Here is a 21,411-nt window from a genome sequence, read left to right on the forward strand (position 1 = left end):
ATAACAAAACTGCAAATATCTAGCAAAACACCAAAGAAAATGCACCTGACGATCCTTAGGAGGGACATCATGTGTACATGAGTTTTCCATGGTTATGATGATTCTAACTTCCAGGGACAATGGAAAAGTGCAAGTTTATCCATTTGAGAAAAGAAACTTTTGTCTGTAAACATTGTGAGGTGAGTGGAGGGCACTTCCCATTAATTATTTCCTGTTGTAAGATAAGTCATCCAGTGGAATACAAGAGGCTATAAAATGCTGCTTGCAGGATTCAATAAATTACTCAATTATGACTATAGTTGACAACATTGTAGGCACACATTATGAGGGACAGGGAGTTCCACTACTGCACTAGAGATGGTTTGATGTTGTGAATGTATGTGGTTTCAATATTGAATACATGTGTTTGCAATATGACAAAGCGTTGTCTCACTTCAAGTATCATCCTCATAAATACTTGCATCTGATGTTTCCTGAAAGGTTGATAAGAATAATATGTCATGTTTGTGACCAGCTCTTCCAAATGATCTGCCTCCACTAGATTTTCTCTTGTACAGGTATATGAAATATCTTAAGTTTGAGACACTTTTCAAGACTGAAGAGCATTTCTTTGCACAAATTCTTGCTGCTTATGACATTGTTCAAGGAACAGAACTATGAGCAATGATTTCATGACGGCTTAGAAGCTGGGGGACTTCACATTGAACAAATATTATGAATATTTCATGGTGTGGGAGTTGAGCTGATAAATAAAATTACTACAAAATTGTATCTACTCAACTTTCATCAATTCAACAGTAGAAAAATATGAAAATTTCATATTTTCTCTAATGACTTTTGACTCATTCATTTTTAGATCAGGGTTTCCTAACTAAAATTTATACATTTGAACTTCTCAGTAATCTCTCGAAGCTTGCATTGTCCTCACAGAAACACTTTGGATATGAATAAGGTAGCATGCACATGTTTATTCAATAAAATATTTGAAACCATATGTTAGGACACCATGGATGGAAGCTGTTATGCCTCTGATGGTGCTGAAAATCTCAATGTCACTGTGTCTTCCAATACACAACATCTGACCTGTTTGTCCTTACTTGGGGTGTGTGGCAGTCACTGGTGAGTTTACATATCTTTGGGCATAAGGCAAATGTGGGACCTGGTCACACACTTGCCTCTTACACCTTAGTAATAGGAACATATCAGAGTCATCACAGGGCGCCTCACATGTTTGGACACTGTCTAATGACCCTGTCCGGTCAAGACAAGAGCAGAAGTTGTGTATATTGGCTGTTGTGAGCTCCAACATTAGTGGGGCTACGGAGACCATGAGGAAAATAGCAGGCACACCGGAGAAAGGAGGTCCATGTGCACTCAGTAAGTTTGCTGGGAGGCACCGTTTGAGATGTGGAGGCTCTGCTGGTAGCTACTGAACACAATGTACAGTATGCATCCAGCTGCAAATCATAGCTCATGATGGCACAAATGATGTCAACTGCATGGATTCTGAAGTAATCCTCCGGTCCTTTAGACAGCTAGTTTGACTGGTAAAAGCAGCTATCATCACACTTGTGGTGTAACTACGGCTCATTATTTACAGCATATGGTTCGTTATTTACAGCACTGTACCCAGAATTGTAGTGAAACTCTGGTCTGGAGCCAAGTGGGAGGTCTGATCAAAAGGCTCAGACAATTGTACAACAATCTCAGATGCAAACTTCTTTATCTTCATTATCGGATGGATAATTGTAAGGTCAGATATGGACTACACAAACAAAGGTACTATTTAGGTAGCTGAAAGTGTGTGGTGTGCACATGGTGATTTTTAGGTTATAGGAAGCCCTCTTTAGGGTCAATACTGAATTGTCTGACAAAAAGAAGGTGGATCTGCCACATTACTCTCAGAGAAGAACTTTGATCACTGTACATCATAAACAGAAAATATTACTGTGATATTATAAGGGGCAATCAAAAAACTTCCCTTCAAAGGCTGTACAGTCCAGAATTGGTATGCCAATCAAGTAAAATCGCTGTGAGAATTGAAGCAATCATTCCACCAATGTAACAAGTTGAAGGTACCCATTTGGTGAAATACCATGTCCTACTGGAGAAGAAATCTGTAACAGCCTGCTGCACATTCTCATTCAACAGTAATCATTGACCCTTCAACGCCTCTTTTAAGGGACTGAAGGCATGACAGTTGCATGGGTAGAAATCAGCATAATAGGGTGGGTGCTTGAGTGTCTCCCACTTGAGTAATCAAATAATAGGGTGAGCATCACCTTTTCAACAGATGGCTGGTTCTTGAACTTCTTGGGACAAAGGGACTAAAGTACACTGTGATGGAATAGCCTACACAAAAAACAGGAAGGTTCCCAGATAGCATTTAACAATGGAAGTTTATTTTGACAAGAAATGAAACAAGAAAACACGAACAACAAGAAAACAGATTATCCTTGAAAAGAACATAAGATATCATCCTGATCTAGAAGAAGAATTATTACTATCTGAATAAGATCCACAAAGGTGCAATAGAAAGCAGACAGTCTGCCAATACAGGTTAATCAGCAAGGTCAAAATTGATCACGGTCACAATCGATGGTTGCACTGGCATAGTCCTGGCCCTTGTGCGCGGTATAGGAGACTCATCAATGTCACTCGGATTCATGGTCGTTTCAGACTCACCTTCAGAATCTGCATCAGACTGTGAACAGCTGCAGGCAGCAATCTTTATAGGCCACCTAGTGCATAGGTACCAGGAAGTGGCTGGTGTCACATGGCTTCACAGATACGAGATAGTGTCAGCTGTGTCCAATGATTGCAGTGTCCTCGTTACTGCAGTGGAAGCCACACTGCTGCGGAACTGCATTGGCTGCAGGTGTCTGGCAGGGCAGCAACCCACAGGGCAATGTTATGTGGCGTGTGTGCTGCGTCACTGGGCACCAGCCATACACTACACTCCTCATCCTTTCAGACGGAGATAGGAAAACTATACTGATGAGTACATGGTGGCCTTGGCAGAGGTGACGAACACAGACACGATACTCCTCCTCCCTATGGAGGACACAGCACAGGCAGCTGAGAGAAATGGAATGGCGAAAAGGAGTGCTGGCAAAGAGAAGACACAGGACGGAGGAGATAGCCTGAGCCACAACTAGGGCCGGATGCAGCAGTGCATCATTGAGATGAGGGCACATGATGCGCCTTGAAGGTGCCTGTTGGGAAGAAATCCCAGGGCAGGAGAGAAAGCAGGTGTCCAAGGGCAGGAGTAGAGAGCTGAGGATCAGCAATGGGCACAGGACACGGAGGTAGGCTGGCAGTGGGCTTGGAAGATGGTGCCAGGGCCAGCAGCGAGTGTACTGGGCGCACTGTAGCAGGTGGTGGGAGGTGCTTGGAGCAGGGCCACAAGGAGTGCAGCAACAAGCAGACAAAGGGTGTCCAGGAGAAGGCCTGAAAAAGGAGGCCTGAAAAAAAAAAAAAGACCTGCACAGCTACCATCAAGAGGTGCCGCTGAAGGTGGCAATATAGGCCTGGCCAAGCTTTGTGGCTAAACTTCCACAAGTGATGTACAGAGGACCCAGGGAAATCTGCAAGGCAGCACAGAGAGCCCCAAGGAAGGATGTTCAAGGGGTAGCGATGGCTACTGTCATGGCAGCGAGAGTACTGCAAGTGCAAGAATTATAGGTGCTGTGTCACGTGGAGGTGCCACATTGGAGCAAGGCCACAAGGAGTGCCGCAACAAGCAGACAAAGGGTGTCCAGGAGGAGGCCTGGAAAAACAAAAGACCTGCACAGCTACCATCAAGAGGTGCCGCTGAAGGTGGCAATATAGGCCTGGCCAAGCTTTGTGGCTAAACTTCCACAAGTGATGTACAGAGGATCCAGGGAAATCTGCAAGGCAGCACAGAGAGCCCCAAGGAAGGACGTTCAAGGGGCAGTGATGGCTACTGTCATGGCAGCGAGAGTACTGCAAGTGCACTAATTATAGGTGCTGTGTCATGTGGAGGTGCCACATTGCACAAGGGCAGCACATCAGGTGAGGGCACTGCATCGGACAGCAGTGCCATGTTGGATGGAGGTGCCATGTCAGGCAAACAGGCCACATCAGGTGTAGGTGCCGCATCAGGAAGTGCTGTAGCGGGCAGAGGAGCCACAGTCAGGGGTGCTGGGAATGCTGTGGTTGGAGGTGCAAAGTCAGGAGGAACTGGAGCTGCAGACACTGGAGCTGTGGACACAAGAGCTGTGGATGCCGGGGCTGTAGGGTCCATGGCACCATGCCACAGACTGCTGTAGCAGATGATTCTGAGGGGGTAGCACAGGATGCGAGAATGTGAGATGCCAAGTGGGCAGAGGTCGGGCCGTGGGGCCTGAGGAGGGCAGGAGAGCAGCACTGGAGAGCACAATTGCAGATGAGAGGTCCAGTGCAGCCAGGAAGACAGCCAAAAGTCCAAGGCCATATCAAAAATCAGCAGTGGGGTTAGTGGTGTGGCAACACGTGGCAGGTGCGCAAGGCAGTCTGTGCCAGGAGATCATCGGAATGGGCGAGGCACCGTCAGAGGAGCTCTGAGGTGTGCAGGAATGCTGATCACGAAGCAGAAGCCTTGATGTCCCAGATGTAGCATGCAGGAGCTTCTCCCCCAAAGCGGACAAGTCGCAGAAGCTGAAGTTCTGGTGCAGAAAAAGCCAGGGGGAAAGAGCAACTGACAGAATGCCATCCAACTCGTGGATGCACACAAATGCACAGAGAAAAGGGCTATCTGGTTGAACACAGAAAGAAGGAACAAAGCTCTGAGGACACAAGTGGCATGAAAAATTTATCCTCGTTGCTGACTAAATTATTCCATGATGAAATGGTACACACAAAAATAAGAAAGTGTCCAGGTAGCCTTTAACCATGGAAGTTTATCTTTACAAGAAAGCAAACAAGAAAACATGAACAACAAGAAACATATTCTCCATGAAAAGAATGTAAGAGATTGTCCTGATCTATGAGAAGAATTTACATTCTTTGAATATAGTTTCACAAAGCTGTGAGAGAAACAGGGTGTATATACGGATAAGGAAAAAGATTCCCGATTTTTCCTGGATTTCCTGATTAAAAATACACTTTTTCTGTGTTAAATGATAGTATACTTCCCCTTGGATCCATAAAACTTATCTATCCTTTGAATGGTTAAGGTTTTCTTCACCAGCACAGAACTTTTCGGCACTTTAGAAAACAAAACCAAGCAAAAAAAAAAGTGTTTCGGAAAGATCTTTGAAGTGCAGCAATACGTACACTGCATATTTTCCTATTACAATATGCTGCATACTTTTGTATTATATATATTTGAATTCCACCAAACACAGCACATTAGTTTCAAAAGCACTGAAATCGAGTTTGCAATGCGCTTTAGTAATCCAGTCATAGCTCATGTCACATGATCTTGTCAGCCGATGATTGCAGATATTCAGAGCATAGGACATGTGATGTAGTCAGCCAATAGCAACATTACTATTTAGTTGTGCGAATACACAAATAGAAAAAGTTAATTATTTAAATTAATATACGTAGTGTACCTACACAAAAAGCTAAGGTTTCACACATAATGTTGGTCTTTCTTGCATGTGTTACACTTTAATATACATCACACAAATGTACCAGAAAAATTTTAATTAATTACATAAATGTATAGTCTTCTGGACTTGAAATTCTTCTATGTGGCTGGCTGGCCCTCAAAGTGTGAAGCTTTAAATGGCAATCAAATGCTCAGTGATTTAAGAAATTTGAAGCACGTTTGCATACATAACATAATTCATCTTGCATACAATGAAATTAATTTTGAAAGTAACACTTTTCAACCACCATTCAGAATATTTGCCCACAATCTGTTAGATTTCGTTTCAGCTATTGTCAGAGAGCACCAGAAAATGGTGTGCACAGCTACGATGATCTAGGAAGCCCACATTTTCCTACCTGTATAGCATTAAGAGATCTTACATCACATCGTAAACAAAACAGTTTGCTCTCCGAGGCTGAAATTTGTCATGGTCACAATTGGTGGTTGAGCTGGTGTGGTCCTGGTCCAGCTGTGCAGTATAAGAGATTTGTCAATGTCATTTGGATTCACAGTCGGTTCGTACTCAGCTTCAGAATGCCGGAGAGCTGCAGGCAGTGATGCTATAAAGGCAGTCTGGCGTATGGATACCAGGAAGTGACTGGCGTCATTTGGTTTCATGGAAGAAAGATAATGCCAGTTGGGTGATCATAGCTCCCTTGTTACCACAGCAGATGTTGCAGAGTAATGGAGCTGCATCAGCTGTAGGCATAATAAATACGGGTTTCAAAGTTTAACTGACCTTCAAAGCAGTCACCAGCATTATGTATAACCCATTGCCAGCGATGTGGAAGTCATAGGATACTCTTAGCAGTGCCAGCTGTGTTGACAGTTCGAGCAGTGCGGTCTATTGCCTGACGTATTGGTAGCAGTTCTGAAGCAAATGCCGTGAAATGTTTCCTTCAGTTCAGAAACTGAGTTGAACTCATGAGTGCTTAAGTCACGGGAGTGCAGCAGGTGGTATAGCACACAGCAGCCCCATCAGTCAAACAAATAAGTAACAGTTTGCACTGTACGTGCTGCAAAATGATGGTCAGGTCCTGCAGAAAGTGTTATCACTTCTGTCTCTATGCTGTTCATTTTTGGAACACAACCTACAACCAGCTTAGAGACAGAAGTGATGACACTTTCCACAGGACCTGACCATCATCTTGCAGGACAATGCTCAAGCATGTACAGTGCTAGCTGTTACTGATTTGTTTGACTGATCAGGGTGCTATGTGCTATACCACCTACTGCACTCTCCTGAATTAAGCCCTCGTAAGTTCAACTCGATTTCTAAACTAAAGGAAACATTTCATGGCCTTCACCTCAGAACTGCTACAAATTCGTCGGGCAATAGACCACGCCGCTCAAACCGTCAACACAACTGGCACTGCTAGGAGTATCCTACGACTTCCACATCACTGGCAATGGGTTATATGCAATGAAACACTTATCTATTTTGTATGAGCTGTAAATAAATAGTTGCCACTATTAAAGTTTCAACACTCATACAAGAATGTCACACTAGTCCCTTTCCTATAAGTTAGTGCTTATATACCCACTTCAGAGTCGCACTATGTTGTATATACATTGCTGCAATGCCCTCAAATGGAAACTTTTTAATTGCCCTTTCTAGTAAATTGCAGGGGCATCAAACGTAAAGGACCCAGAATTAAAACTGTTTACTAAAGGTAATAACGCCCACACAGTATTAGGAACAGAAAGTAATTTGAAAGGGAATAGTAATCAACTCCTAAATTCATATTAAAATATATCACGAGAATATAGTAGATGCCAATCATGAAATGTATTTATTGCAGTAAGGAACTCTTTAACAACTAGTGAGTTTATTACACATCCAAATGTGAAATGATTTAAGTGAACATAAGATCAAAGATGTATCAAACATGGTAGTAGACTGCCTCCCCCATGGTCTGAAGTGATAGAACATTTCAGAGAGAACTTGGAAAAGATTGTAAGTTTCCTACTCTTGCTACTGTAATAGGGTGAGACTACAATTTTAGAATGGGAGAGTCATGTGATTTAAACTGGAGCCAGAGACAGGGATTTGTATGTGATTACTCTGAATGTCTTGTCTGAAAATTACTTCAAGAAGAGATAGACAATATATTCATGAGGGCAATGTCTTAGACCTAGTAACCAACTGGCCCAAACATCTCCTATTAATTAAAGGAGAGGAGCACTTCAGTGATCATAAGGGTATGATGGCACTGATGACTAATAATGTTGCAAGGAACATTAAGCAAGATAGCAAAATATTGTTGCTTAGCAAAGGTGGCAAATACAAATTGCAGAGTATCTGAGTAGACTTCCACTCTGAGAACAAAGATGTGCAGCACAAATCAATAAAAATAAAAAGTACTGAACAATTCACCTTAGACCAATGCACGCCTAGCAGGATTGGAAGGATATGAGAAGACCCACCATTGTGCAATAATCGTGTCAGAAAAATGCAAAGAGGGTTTAGTCACAGATTTAAGAGAAGTCAAAGCCTAGATGACAGACATTAACTGAATGCAGCCAAAATAAGTCTAACAAAAGCACTGTGAGAAGTTTCTACAAACTCAAATGTAAAATTTTGTCAACCAATCTGACAACAAAAAAAAAAAAAAAAAAAAAAAAAAAAAAAAAAAAAAAAAAAAAAAAAAAAAAAAAAAAAAAAAAAAAAACTGGTCTTGCATAAAGTTAGTAAGTGGACCAAAAATATTTACTCAGATCTCAACGACACTCAATGATCATACTGGCACAAAAACAGTGGATGACAGAGAGATGACTGAAATACAAAATGTGTTCTTCTATAATTGTTTCAATGCAGATCATCATAATACTGTTACTCCTTTCAGTCATTACACAAACATCAGAATGATAGTTATACAGATAAGTGATTGCAGAATAGAAATTCAACTACAATGTGTCTGGAGTAGATGAAATACCTGACAGATTCTACAGAGGTTATGCAAATGAACTTGCTCCCTTCTAGCAGTACTTTATCGTAGATGACTGGAGCAACAAAGGGTACCTAAAATTGGAAAAAAAGTGCATGCTATTCCCACTTTCAAGAAGGGTTCCAGATAGATGCCTATAATTGTAGACCTTTATCAGGGATGTAAATCTGTTGTAGAACTGTGGAAAAAGTTTTAGGCTCATGCATGAATGATTTTTAAGGAGGACAAAAATCTGCTCTATAATAATCAACATGTTTTCTTCTAACAGATATCATCCAAAACTCAGTTTGAATTATTTGTATGTGAGATCCAGAATTCCAAAGGTAAAGGAACCCAAGTTGATGACGTTTTACTTGACTTCTTGAAAATATTCAATATAGTTCTGTGCTGTCATTTAGTGAACAAATCAAGAAGTTATGAAGTATCATATCAATCTCGTGACTGAATTCAGGACTTCTTTGCAAATAAAATCCATCGCGTCATTCTTAATAGAGCAAACATAAGAATAATTTTGAGTATACTCCACTATTCTTTTCTGTTGTGAATTTACACCAAAAGACTGTATTGAAAGACAGGAGAAACTGCAGGTGACTGGCGACTGGTGTAAGGAATGGCAGTTGACATGGAGGACATAATTCTGCTTGACATCTTTACTCCACAAGCCACATTACAGTGAATGCAGCAGAGGATAATTCTAACACCACTATCTTTTCCTCCCTTCCATGTTACATTGGCATCCATGTTCTGTAGGCAAATGGAACATGAAAAGACTGATTGTTGTTAAACTTCTAAGGAGCAAACATGCTTCTGATTTTCTTGGCATGGTCATATTACAAAATGTATTTAGGAGGAAGTAACATACTGCCCAAATCCTCTTGGAATGTATTCCCTAATAACTTCAACAGAAGACTTCTCCATTTCTTCCACTGATGGTTAGGGCCCTAAATGTAAATAAATGTATGATGCTGTTTATAAATAGGCAAAGAGACTCACTGCTGTTTGGTTACATCATCGAGAACAAATCATTGGAAACATCAGTTCCTGTATCATACCCAGGAATAACAATCAAGAATGACCTGAAGTTGAATGCTCACATAACAAAAAACTGCAGAGAAAGCAGATGCTAAGCTGATATTCATTGAGACGATGTAGTTCATCCATCATAGAAATGACTTATGAAACACTTGTTCAGCCAATTTTTTAATATTAATCATCAGTCTGGCACCCTTACCAAATTATATTAGTAAAAGAGATAGGGAAGATCCATCAAAGAGTGGCATATTTGCTCATGGAACCATAAAGTTGCCACATGAGCATTGTGGAGATGCTCAACAAACTCCAGTGACAGAGAAGAGTTTATTGAGGTTTACTGACAATCAATCTTCCTGAGCACCATTCACTACTGGAACATGGAAAGGAAGGAAAATATTGTCTTACCAGAAGTGCCCTATGACACACACTGTAAGGTGGCTTCCAGACTGTAGATGTCTTGAACAGAATGACGTACTCCATTCCAATCAACATCAATTCCAAAAACTTGGACAACAGAAACCCAAAGAGTCTGCATTTATTTGTGGATTTTGAGCACTCAGCAGTGATTTTACTATGTGAAACCCAACATGTAATATTCTCAAATGACGTCCTATCATGTAGGGAATCAAACAAAGTGGCTATATAATATGGGTAGATAGAAAATCTATTCATCATGCAACAGCAGGAGAAAACACGTATAAATGATATGGAAATGTTCAATGTTTTGGAGCCACTGGCTCCTTCTTCTGACAGAAGGCTTGAAGGGAGAGGGACAGAGATGAAGAGATTGCGTCGATTTACAAGTCAGAAAAATAAAATTAGAACTTGTAACGCTGTGCGTTTGGGCACACGATACTCATTAAAGCCTGTACTATGGTAAGTTGACGGCCTTCACCTTATGAGAAAGGATTTTCATATAGATATTGACCGCGTGTGCCTGAATGGAGGCAAATCAGACTTACACCCACTCTGTAATAACAATGATACGTCAAGCAAGTCCGAAATGCAACTACACGTCAGTACGGGGCAAAAAAAAAAAAAAAAAAAAAAAAAAAAAAAAAAAAAAAAAAAAAAAAAGCAGAAGATGCTACCAATTTGTTAATAATACGGTCGCCAGCCTAATTAGGCATTAACTGAGTTTCTTCCCTGTACAAGTTGGCAGATATTCGTGCAAAGCAACAAGTAGTAACACTGCATAATATGGTAAATTTTAGAACTAGAAAATCTATTGAACTGATAGGTTCACTTTCTGTAGTGATAGGGAAAAACCATGAATACATAACACTGCACTATAATGTTTACTACAAAACTTCGTATTGTCTATTGATCTGATTAAAATCGGGCATAGGTTACCCTAGAAATAGTAATTTCGAGCCACAATCAAAATGTCAATTTTGATAATGATAAAACACTGATAACTTTTGGTTTTTATATTGACTTTAATTTTGCTGGTCAAATTAATTTAGAACACTTCAGAATTCAAATGAATAAAAAAAGGGGGGGGACCCTGAAACTGTTATGATCACTGCATAATAAAAATTTGATTACTGAAATCATTATGTGCTCAATATTTCCAATATATGAGTTACTACTCTGTTCATCTTATTTCCTGCTCAGTTAAATACCATTATATCTGTCTCGAAATAAACTTCATTACTAAATCAATATCAAAATTATCTTCCAACTTTGTCATACCTTTGTTATTTATCTATTGATTCATTAACAAAACAGTTCTTTAAACACCATTCTAACATAGTTAGGTCTGCAGGTAATTATTATTAACACAAACTTTAATTATTCATCTCGGGACACTCGGATTGCACAACATGTGGAAAGGACCCTGTCTAGGTTAGTTGTAAGGATAATTAAGTGATAGGACAGTTCTGGTAAAATTTAAGTTGTTATTGAACAGTATGGAACAAAAGTAACACTGGTCCATACGAATACAGTACTCAAAGTTTCAACCTGTTCGTATCGATGCGGCAGTTGGCAGGCGGCGAGATGGCGAGGCATAGAGCACACATACACCCACAGCAATGGCTCTTGATGTATCGGCACTTTACTTCTTCTTAGCATCGCAATACTTTTCCATTTAGTGCCAATGGAATTTTTCCATGCTGTATGGGCGTAGGAGCGGTATATCCGAGGCTCAATGAAACTGCGTCTTCCAGGAGAGCCTCCTCGCTCCAGAACGTGTTGCTCAGACCAATGCCCAACTCCGACGACTACTGCTGAGCCCGTTATGCCGTGCAGCGCCCGTGTGCATTTTCCCGCGCTCGCCTGCCATCCACCTTTTACTGCTCCCTTACAGACAGGGTATTCACCCGAGGTTTTGCATTCTACATATCCTAATACATTGCCTACGTATGGACCAGACGCACAATTACAATTTTAACATCTTACAACAGTCTCAACATTTGTTACACTTCAATTCTGTTACAATATTGTTTGACATTTGACATAAATATTAATATTCACATTGAAATTTGTTTACAGTTTTCTTAACACAATGGCAAGAAACAAAAAAGAAATGAAATCAGAACGTCACTTACACTAATTTATCGAAAAATCAGAAAAAAAACAACATAATATTTATATGTACAATAGTACAGCGTTGTTGTTTTTACAAACTCAACTGCATCCTCATCCCATTTGGCAGCTAACTGAAAGTAATTTGCTTACTATTGGCATCTAAAACTGTTGTTACAGCATTTCATATACCCACAACATTGCTGCATCACATAAAAAACTGACAAAACTTTACACAAAAAAAAGATAAAACCAGAAACGAGCTTCATTAGTCCAGGTCAGGTAAAGCCTAGACAAAATCTTTCTAATATTTTATCCAAAGCATATTAAAGTAGCTTTTTAATTGATGCATTAGTAGAATGTAAATTACTGTGGAATTTCCACTGGAAATACCAATTACAGCAATTTTTATTAAATACATGTGTTGAGACTTCTTACTGATAGGTTAAGCAACTGCTTTTCTATAATACATTGGCACCCAAAAGTCCTTTGACTTTTGAAAATGCACTAATGCACAGAATAATGTCCGTAGAGAAAATGAAATGATCATGTGGAACTGATGGCCAGGAGGCCCAATCCAGGGAAGTTCAGCCGTCAAGTTGAAAATCTTATTTCAGTCGATACTGCATTGGGCAACTTGTGTGTTGGTTATGATTTCAGTTGATGCTGCATTCGGCAACTTGCGTGTTGGTGATGATGAGATGATGACAGCACAACATCCAATCCATGAGCAGAGAAAATCTCAAACCCAAGTGGTATTGAACCCGGGCCTGCTGCATGGCAGGCAAGCACGTTATGACTCAGATAAGCAGGCAGACATAGGCAGAGAGGAAAAACTTGACACACATGCCTGAAATGACATGGGGTTTTATTGAAACCAAAAATGAGTGCAAAAACCGGCCAACAGATGGCACTGGACAGCAATGTATCAATGATGCCGTATGAAAATTTTGTATAAAATGAGCTGTAGTGAAAGAGCGAGTCAGATGGACACCAGCAATGGCACTTACGTGAAATTGTACGATCAGAATGGAGAATCCACTACTGCAGCTTTACGAACCACCTGCCAGAAGAAGGATAGTTGAACAGGTAAAGGTTCTATAATAAGTGTTGCTGTGAAAAAAATTTTCATGAAGTTCAAGAGCCAAGTGTTATTTAGATGATCAGCCCTGTGTAGTGGGTGACCAAGTACTAGAACTACTGTAGCTCAGACAGTTCACAAAGAAATGCAGACATTAGTGAGCTTATTTCCACATGGTTAAGTCAGCACTCCTAAAGTCATATGTCCCACTGACACTCCACACACTACTGTTTGGAGAGGACTAAGCCATGTCCTCCCATGCTATACGTACAAAATCCAGTGTAACTGGATTTTGTGACACCGAGAGAATTTCCGGCATGGGTTGTCTAAAGTGTTGTGGATCGACAAAGCCCATTTCACAACCCAAGGGTTTGTCATCACCCACAACTGCTGAACAATGGCTACATAAATCCCAGACTTGCCATGGAAATCCTGTTGCATGACAAGAAAGTCATGGTGTGGTGTGACTTTACCACATCAGTTGTGATTGGACCATTTTTCTTTAAGGAAATGTGGGGTGCTGCTTTTTCAATTGTCAGGATGACAGGTGTGAGGTACACCACATGTTACAAAATTGCATCATCCCTAGCCTGGCTGATAAACATGTACTGGAAGGTATGACTTTTATGCAGGATGGCGTTCCACCCCATATTGCTACATACATGAAAGATCTCTTCCGTGCATCATTTGGTGAGGATTGCGTGCTGAGCCACCGCTTCCATCGTGCTTGGCCTCACTGGGCCCCACACCTCAATGTGTTTGATTATCAGGCTGTGGGGTTACCTGAAATCGCAAGTCTATTGTGATCATACAACCTCATTGGGATGCTAAAAGACAACATCTGATGGCAATTTCTTACCATACATACTGGTATCTTGTACAATGCTGTTCACAACATTGTACCTTGTCTACAGGTACAGTTGATGAATGTTTCTCATTCATGAGTTAATAGTTTACTTTGGTGGTGCAAGTGTTCACAGTACTATCGGAATCAAAGTTTCAAAATTCACACCAATAAAAATTTCCCGTAATTTTCTATATTTTGGATAAACAAATTAAGTCATTTAAATGAAACTTTCAAATTTAATGTCTTTAATTTCAGATGACATGTCAGTACAAACAGTCTGAAGGAGCAAGCAATTATCATAATTTTCCATATTATTTAATTTCTGTTTGCAGCAATTCTTGGGAAGAAGATGCGTATGTGGGAAAGGCGTCTGATGAAAGATTTCCATGTAGCACCAGTAGCAGCTGAGGAGGAAATAGATCAGTTGATGGAACCACCACCTGAGACTGAAGACTCTTTGGCAAGATTCCGACGTATTGCAAAATTAGCTGTACTCAATTCATCTTCCCATAAATGGGGACAGCTTGTTCAAGGAGTGTGCCAATCGTAAGTATAAGAAATCAGTCAAAATATTTTGTCATTCTTACATAGCACTATATTCCAATTAAGATTTGTAGCAAACAGTAGCTACTTCAGTGAACTAAAAAATAACAGACGTGATTGTGACAATATCTGAAGTACTTAGGCAGTAATAACCATATATGACAAAGAAGATGACCAGTCTACATTTTATATCTTCTTTACTTTGGTTATCATGAATTATTTTGCTACTTGTATAGAAAAACTCATTGATTGCTTTTGGAGTCATATTTCCTAATACAATTGTATTAACTTCAACTGATTCAGCTACATTCTAGTGTCTTTCTTTTACTTCTGTTCGTGTTCATCTTCGAACCTTTTTCAAGACACTATCAGTTCCATTCAACTGATCTTCCAAATCTTTTGCTATTTCTGACAAAATTACAATGTCATCGGCAAACCTTAAAGTTATTTCTTCCTCCGGAAATATAATCCCTTCTACATTTCTCTTTGGTTTCCTTTATTGCTTACTCAATGTACAGATTAAATAACATCAGGAAGAGGCAACAACCATGCCTCACTACATCTGCAACCACTGCTTCTCTTTTGTGTCCTTCGCCTCTTATAACTGCAGTCTGGTTTCTGTACATGTTATGAACAACTCTTTGGTATTTTATCCCTCCTATCTTCAGAATTTCGAAGAATTCATCTCAGACACTTTCATAAGAGTTCTCTAAATCTGTACATGTAATTTTACCTTTATTCAGGTTTATCTTCTAAGGTAAGTCGTATGGTCAGTACTGCCTTGCATGATTCTACATTTCTCCAAAACCAAAACTTACCTTCCCTGAAATAGGCTTTTAGTAGTTTTTCAATTCTTCTGTAAATAATTTGAGTCAGTACTTTACAACTGTAATTTACTAAGCTCATAGACTGACAAAATTCACATCTGTCAGCACCTGCCTTCTTTGGAGTTGGAATTATTACATTCCTCTAAAAATCTGAGGGTATTTCGCCTGTTTCATACAGCAGATGGAACAGTTCTGTCAAGGCTTGCTCTCCCACAGATCACAATAATTCTGAAGGAATGACATCTACTCCAGGTGCCCTGTTTTGATTTAGGTTGTGATGGCACTCTCAGCATATCATATCTATTTTTGCTAATTGGACTTCATTAGCTGAGAGTCTGGCAATCTTTTCATTTAGACTGCACAATCAGCCATGGAACACGTGGTGAATTAACTGACGATGTTACAAATGTTACTGACAAAGTAACTGATTTGTGTTCATTTGTTAATTCTCTTTTGCCCAATTACATGATGTCATATGAGTTGGAAGGAGAGGCTGGTTGAACTTATTCCTCAGGTTGTAATGCATGGGATATAAGTCACATGTCGTCAAGTTTCCACTGTGGAAGGAGAAGAAGGAGAATTGGGTTAACAGGTATTTCTGCTTGCTGGAGATATCTGTAATTAAAGAAAATTCTTTCTGCTGTGACAGGGAAAACAAACAGTTTAACACTGCATTTATTTTTTTTATTTTATTAGTGTCCTACAGGATGAAGTCAATGAACTAGAAGTAGGTACTAAATCTACTATATTGTGTTTCTCAGAATAACATCTTCTAAGTTAAGTGATCGTAAGACTTACTCTCCCGATATTCTTTGTGGATGTGAGAAGTATGCCGGATACAGCATTCCCTTCAGCGAGATGGATGTTTCAAAATTTTGTTGTGAGTGAGTGGTAGGTGCTGTGAAAAGATGTTTGAATTTATTGGAAACAAATCTTAAAATGAAACTGATTTACAGAGCTCACATTCTAACTTTATGAGCTTCCCAAGCACATCTGAAGCTATGTAAACTACTACTAAAAATCCTCACACTTTACTATGTGGCGACTTTATAATGAATTCGACAGAAAAGAAACAAGAGAGACATCTATTTTAATCATTTCATTTACTTTCAGTTGTGTTTCATTTAATAAGATACAGGGAAGCAAACAACTCACAAACTCACGTATTCATTTACATCCCTGTAGTTGACAGAATTAATTCGGAAGCTGTTACCTCTCGTCTGTTGTATCATCAGGCATTAATAACAATGCGGGGAGCCATAAAGATAGGAATGTGGTGTACATGGATGTGTGATAATTTTAATCACTAACCCCTTGCAGAAGGATCATTTATTGAAAACATGGACTATTAATGGTAGCTGGATTACAATACAAACAGCACAGATGTTAATACAATGCATGAATCACATTTTATGAAAGCACTAACACACATAAAACACAATTCCAGTAGTGACAGGCAGCCCATGTGGGCAGCACAAGACATCAGAATCTCATTTGAAGGTCAGAAGGAATTGAATCAAAGCTTACAGACATTCATGGGCCATTAACAATAGCTCATTACAGGAAATAATGTAGACCTTTCAAGGCTGTTTCCCAGGTCGATAACAGAGTGTTAGGTACACACACAGCTTTTTTAGATTATGTGACTCTCCATCCAGTCCAAATATTAATAGCTGTACCAAACACCAATGTATTTATATAATCCGTAAAACAAAGGCTTCCAGAGATGAAATGGTGCACCACTAGTGATTAACTGCTTAAGTATTCAGTACAAAGTCCCATAGTTTGAACCAATACTAATTAACAATTGAGCTCACATAATACTAGATACAGAAAGATCACCAAAACCTGTAATAGACAACAGTTAGATTTTTTAAGTAAAAGTAACAGTTTATCAATAGAATAGGCTAATTGGAAATGGATGTGGAGTATTCATAGCACTAGACAAGAAACTCAAGACCCACAATATGATCAGCAGACTGACTTTCAAATGTAACCAAGCTTTACATGTGGTGTGTGTGTGTGTGTGTGTGTGTGTGTGTGTGTGTGTGTGTAAGTGTGTACAGAGATGTTAAATACAAGATGTTTGGCTATCAAAAGGTCAATGCATGAAGTCTTTAACAACCATTATAGCAGAACCAGCACCTCTCACAAAAACTGTACGAATTCTCCTAATATTGTAAGGCTGTTAGTGGTAGCAAATTAGTGCCCAGCTACTCATGTGTGACACAAGAACTGAAACTGAGGGCAGCAAATAAAGTGCAGAAGTGCTGAACTCTGTTTTCCAATGTCTCGTTATGGAGGATGATCCAGAAGTACTGTCGAAGTGCCATTACTGGATCATTGCAAAACTGAATGATACTTGTCTGTATTAGTGTCAGAGACACTGTAAAAGAACAGAAATTGCTTAGCTGAACAACGCCCTAGGAAGTAATGAAATATGTCAAGAGTCAATTAGGATTTGCAACTGGGCTGCCCATTTCTGAACCATAAATTTTCATACAGAAATAGTAATAACAGTGATAATATTCCATAGAGCTCTCAAACAAGAAACTGGTCAGTGGTTGGGAGAAAGCACAAATCACACTTGTCCGTAAGGGTAGCATAATGGATCAACAAAATCTACTGTCCAATATTACTGACATTGTAGAAACATAATGAGGTATCTCAAACACAGTCACCTCCTCCACACCAACCAGCATGGACTCAGTAAATACTGATCATGTGAAATCCATGGATCAAAGCAACCACATGGATGCAGTATTTCTTACTTCCAAAAAGCATTTGCCTCAGTAACACACCAATACTTTTTATCAAAAGTACTATTATATGGGGTATGAAATATAATTTGTTACTAGATTGAAGATTTCTCGATTGGGAGGACATGGCAGACAAAAATTATTGGGGTGAATGATTTTTGTCAGATTTTCAACACAATAAACAAAGAGAATTTTATGCTTCCCACAAGCCAATTGAAATTATATGCACAGACCTCACAATATATGATGATGAAAACTTATAATAAATCAACAGGCAAAAACATATGTAATATGAAGCTAGATACTATAAAAAAAGGTTGCAACAGATTATGTAGGAGACAAAACTACTATTTAGTAGATTTCATGAAGGATGAAATTATGATTTGAGCGAGGGGTACCTTGGTACATTTAAAAAAAACTATATCATAATTAAGATATTGTTTTATAATAGAAAGAAACATTCCATGAAGGAAAAATATACCTAAAAACAAAGATGATGTGACCTACCAAATGAAAGTGCTGGCAGGTCGACAGACTTACCTTAGGGGGAAAAAAGGACGGGTATACACTCGAACACACACATATCCATCCACACATATACAGACACAAGCAGACATATTTGGTCTTGTGTCTGTATATGTGTGGATGGATATGTGTATGTGTGCGAGTGTATACCCGTCCTTTTTTCCCCATAAGGTAAATCTTTCCGCTCCCGGGACTGGAATGACTCCTTACCCTCTCCCTTAAAACCCACATCCTTTCGTCTTTCCCTCTCCTTCCCTCTTTCCTGATGAGGCAACAGTTTGTTGCGAAAGCTTGAATTTTGTGTGTATGTTTGTGTTCGTTTGTGTGTCTGTCGACCTGCCAGCACTTTCATTTGGTAAGTCACATCATCTTTGTTTTTAGGTATATTAAGATATTGTTTTTTAGAATCAGTTGCTCCGTGTATACGGTGAAGTTTTTTGCAAATTTTTTGATGTGCCTCCTGTATCGGAATCAAATGATTTAGACTATCCACATCTGTATCTGCATCTATACTCAGCAAGCCACTGTGAAGTGCATGGCACTGGGTATGTCCATTTGTAAGAGTTATTAGGGTTTCTTCCAGTTCCATTCACATATGAAGTGCAGGAAGAATGATTTTCTGAACGTCTCCGTGAGCGCTGTAATTATTCTTATCTTATCCTCATGATCCCTGTGACAACAATATGTAGTTGGTTGTAGTGTATTCCTAGAGTGTGATTATGAACATTACAAGACTATTAAATAACAATTTACAAAACAATCATGGATGAAGAGTCACTGGCAGGTATACAAATACCTTCGGGCATGCTCCAAGTAATCATTTTTGTTCCCTTGTCATTCATGTAGTACATTAATGAAATGTCAGCCACTATTCATAGTAACCCCAAACTTTTCTCTTATGATACAGTTATCTATAATGAAGTACTTTCTAAAATGTGACACAAATATCCAGCCAGAACTTCACAAAAATTTCAAAGTGGTGCAAATATCAGCACTTCACAAAACACACAAATGCAGTAGCTTATGAATACAATACAGTGAGTCACAAATGGAGTCAGTCAAGTCACACAAATAACTGGTGAAGCAATTTGTGGGGACATGCAATAGAATGTTTGCGTAAGTTCAATAGTGAGTGAAGCCACTGGCGGACACCAGTCCACTGATAGGACACTGGGAAAATGCACTAAGTTTACAAAGGAAATGCAATCCATCCTAGTGTGGAACCTATACCAAACACAACAGATAATACAGAATGTATGCAAAGAAGGGCAGCAGGAATGGACACAAACTTGTTTGGTTCACATGGACTGTCACAAAACTGCTGAAATACTTTAATTACTATGCAAAGATAGACTTCATATACGCTATGAAAGCTAACTTATGAAGTTTCAATAGCTGATATAAGTGAGAAATATAGGAATATACCACATCCTGTTAGGGACCATAAGATATATTTAAGCAATTTTTGTCTTCATACTGAAATGGACAACAAAGAAACCATAATGCACAGTGCAATACGAGGTATCCTGTGCCACACATTTCACAGTGATTGCAGTTGCAGAAGATGGACATAGATGTTGATATTGAACATTATACAATGTTGTCACCTAGACCCATAGTATCTGAAGATGTCTCCTACAGCAAGAGATGAAAATTATGACAGAAAAACATGTCTGAGACTATCATCAAAAACAACACTAGCATACGCATGAAGTAAGTAAGTAATGGCTGTTTAAAGCCCTCATTGTATGGTCAGTAAAAAGCATGGATGCTTGTTTACCTAATCTAGACATCCTGACTCTAGGTTGCCATGGTTTTCGAAAATCATTTCACACAAATGTTAGGATAATTATACTGACAGACCATAAATGACACCTTCTGCTTTTCTGGTCCATTATTATTATTATTATCTATTAGAGAAGATGCCAACTTAATTTGCACTTTTGTTTTTAATTTAATCTACAACGACTATGTTCCTTCAGCACACTTGGCATATACCACTCGATAATGTCCTGGGGGCAGAAACCAAACATAGTTTAAAATAAGAAGAAAGCCACAAATAGTACTGACATTTTCTTCTAAACTATTCCTGCAGCTGCAACAGTCTATGTCAAGACACATAGGCACTGTTGCTAGATCTTGGTTACCTACTTGCTCAGTCAGACTCCAGTAACAAGAGACAAATGCAGATATGTATGTAAGAGTGCTGTGTGTGTTCACTGGCTGTGAATGACTTTGTCCAAAACTATGGAAATTTTGATCATTTCTTTGTGTCTTTTGACTTCTCAGAATTATATTTTGTGAGTAGTGAGTGACCTATGCTCATGCATACATTACATTCTTTCAAATAATGTATAATTTAATACATCATTGTGATGAATATTCGCTTTTGTTACTTTTTTAAAGTTTTGGATGTGTTATTACTCTATTTTCTAAAGCCATATTTGTTAATATACTGTCTAGAGTGCTTACTTTACTGTTTTATTTACACTACTGTTGACTGTTTGTGCAACTTTGAGTATCTGCCCAATTTTAAAGGTAATTCACGTCCGACTAATAATGGATTCAGGCAAAATGCAATTTAAACATGGTACATTTCCACAAAAAGCAAAGGTATGCAGTCTAAATTCCCATTGTTGGTAAACACAATGAAATTTGCTGCTCACTATCCACTCCCCTCCCCACATTCACCTTAGTGCTCAATCAAGTTGTCCCCCCTCC

At 39.1% G+C, this 21,411-nt stretch overlaps 1 protein-coding gene across 1 annotated transcript in view; it reads left to right on the forward strand.

Moving 5' to 3' along the window:
• The window catches only part of LOC126095764 (transient-receptor-potential-like protein), a 191,057-nt gene that overhangs the window by 107,502 nt on the left and 62,144 nt on the right, over nt 1-21,411 (forward strand). The window contains exon 16 of the mRNA XM_049910569.1: nt 14,369-14,582. Within this exon, the coding sequence (XP_049766526.1) occupies nt 14,369-14,582 (214 nt within the window). The remainder of the gene's footprint in view (nt 1-14,368; nt 14,583-21,411) is intronic.

This window comes from Schistocerca cancellata, chromosome 8, assembly GCF_023864275.1.
Source record: "Schistocerca cancellata isolate TAMUIC-IGC-003103 chromosome 8, iqSchCanc2.1, whole genome shotgun sequence".
NCBI classification, from domain to species: Eukaryota; Metazoa; Arthropoda; class Insecta; order Orthoptera; family Acrididae; genus Schistocerca; species Schistocerca cancellata.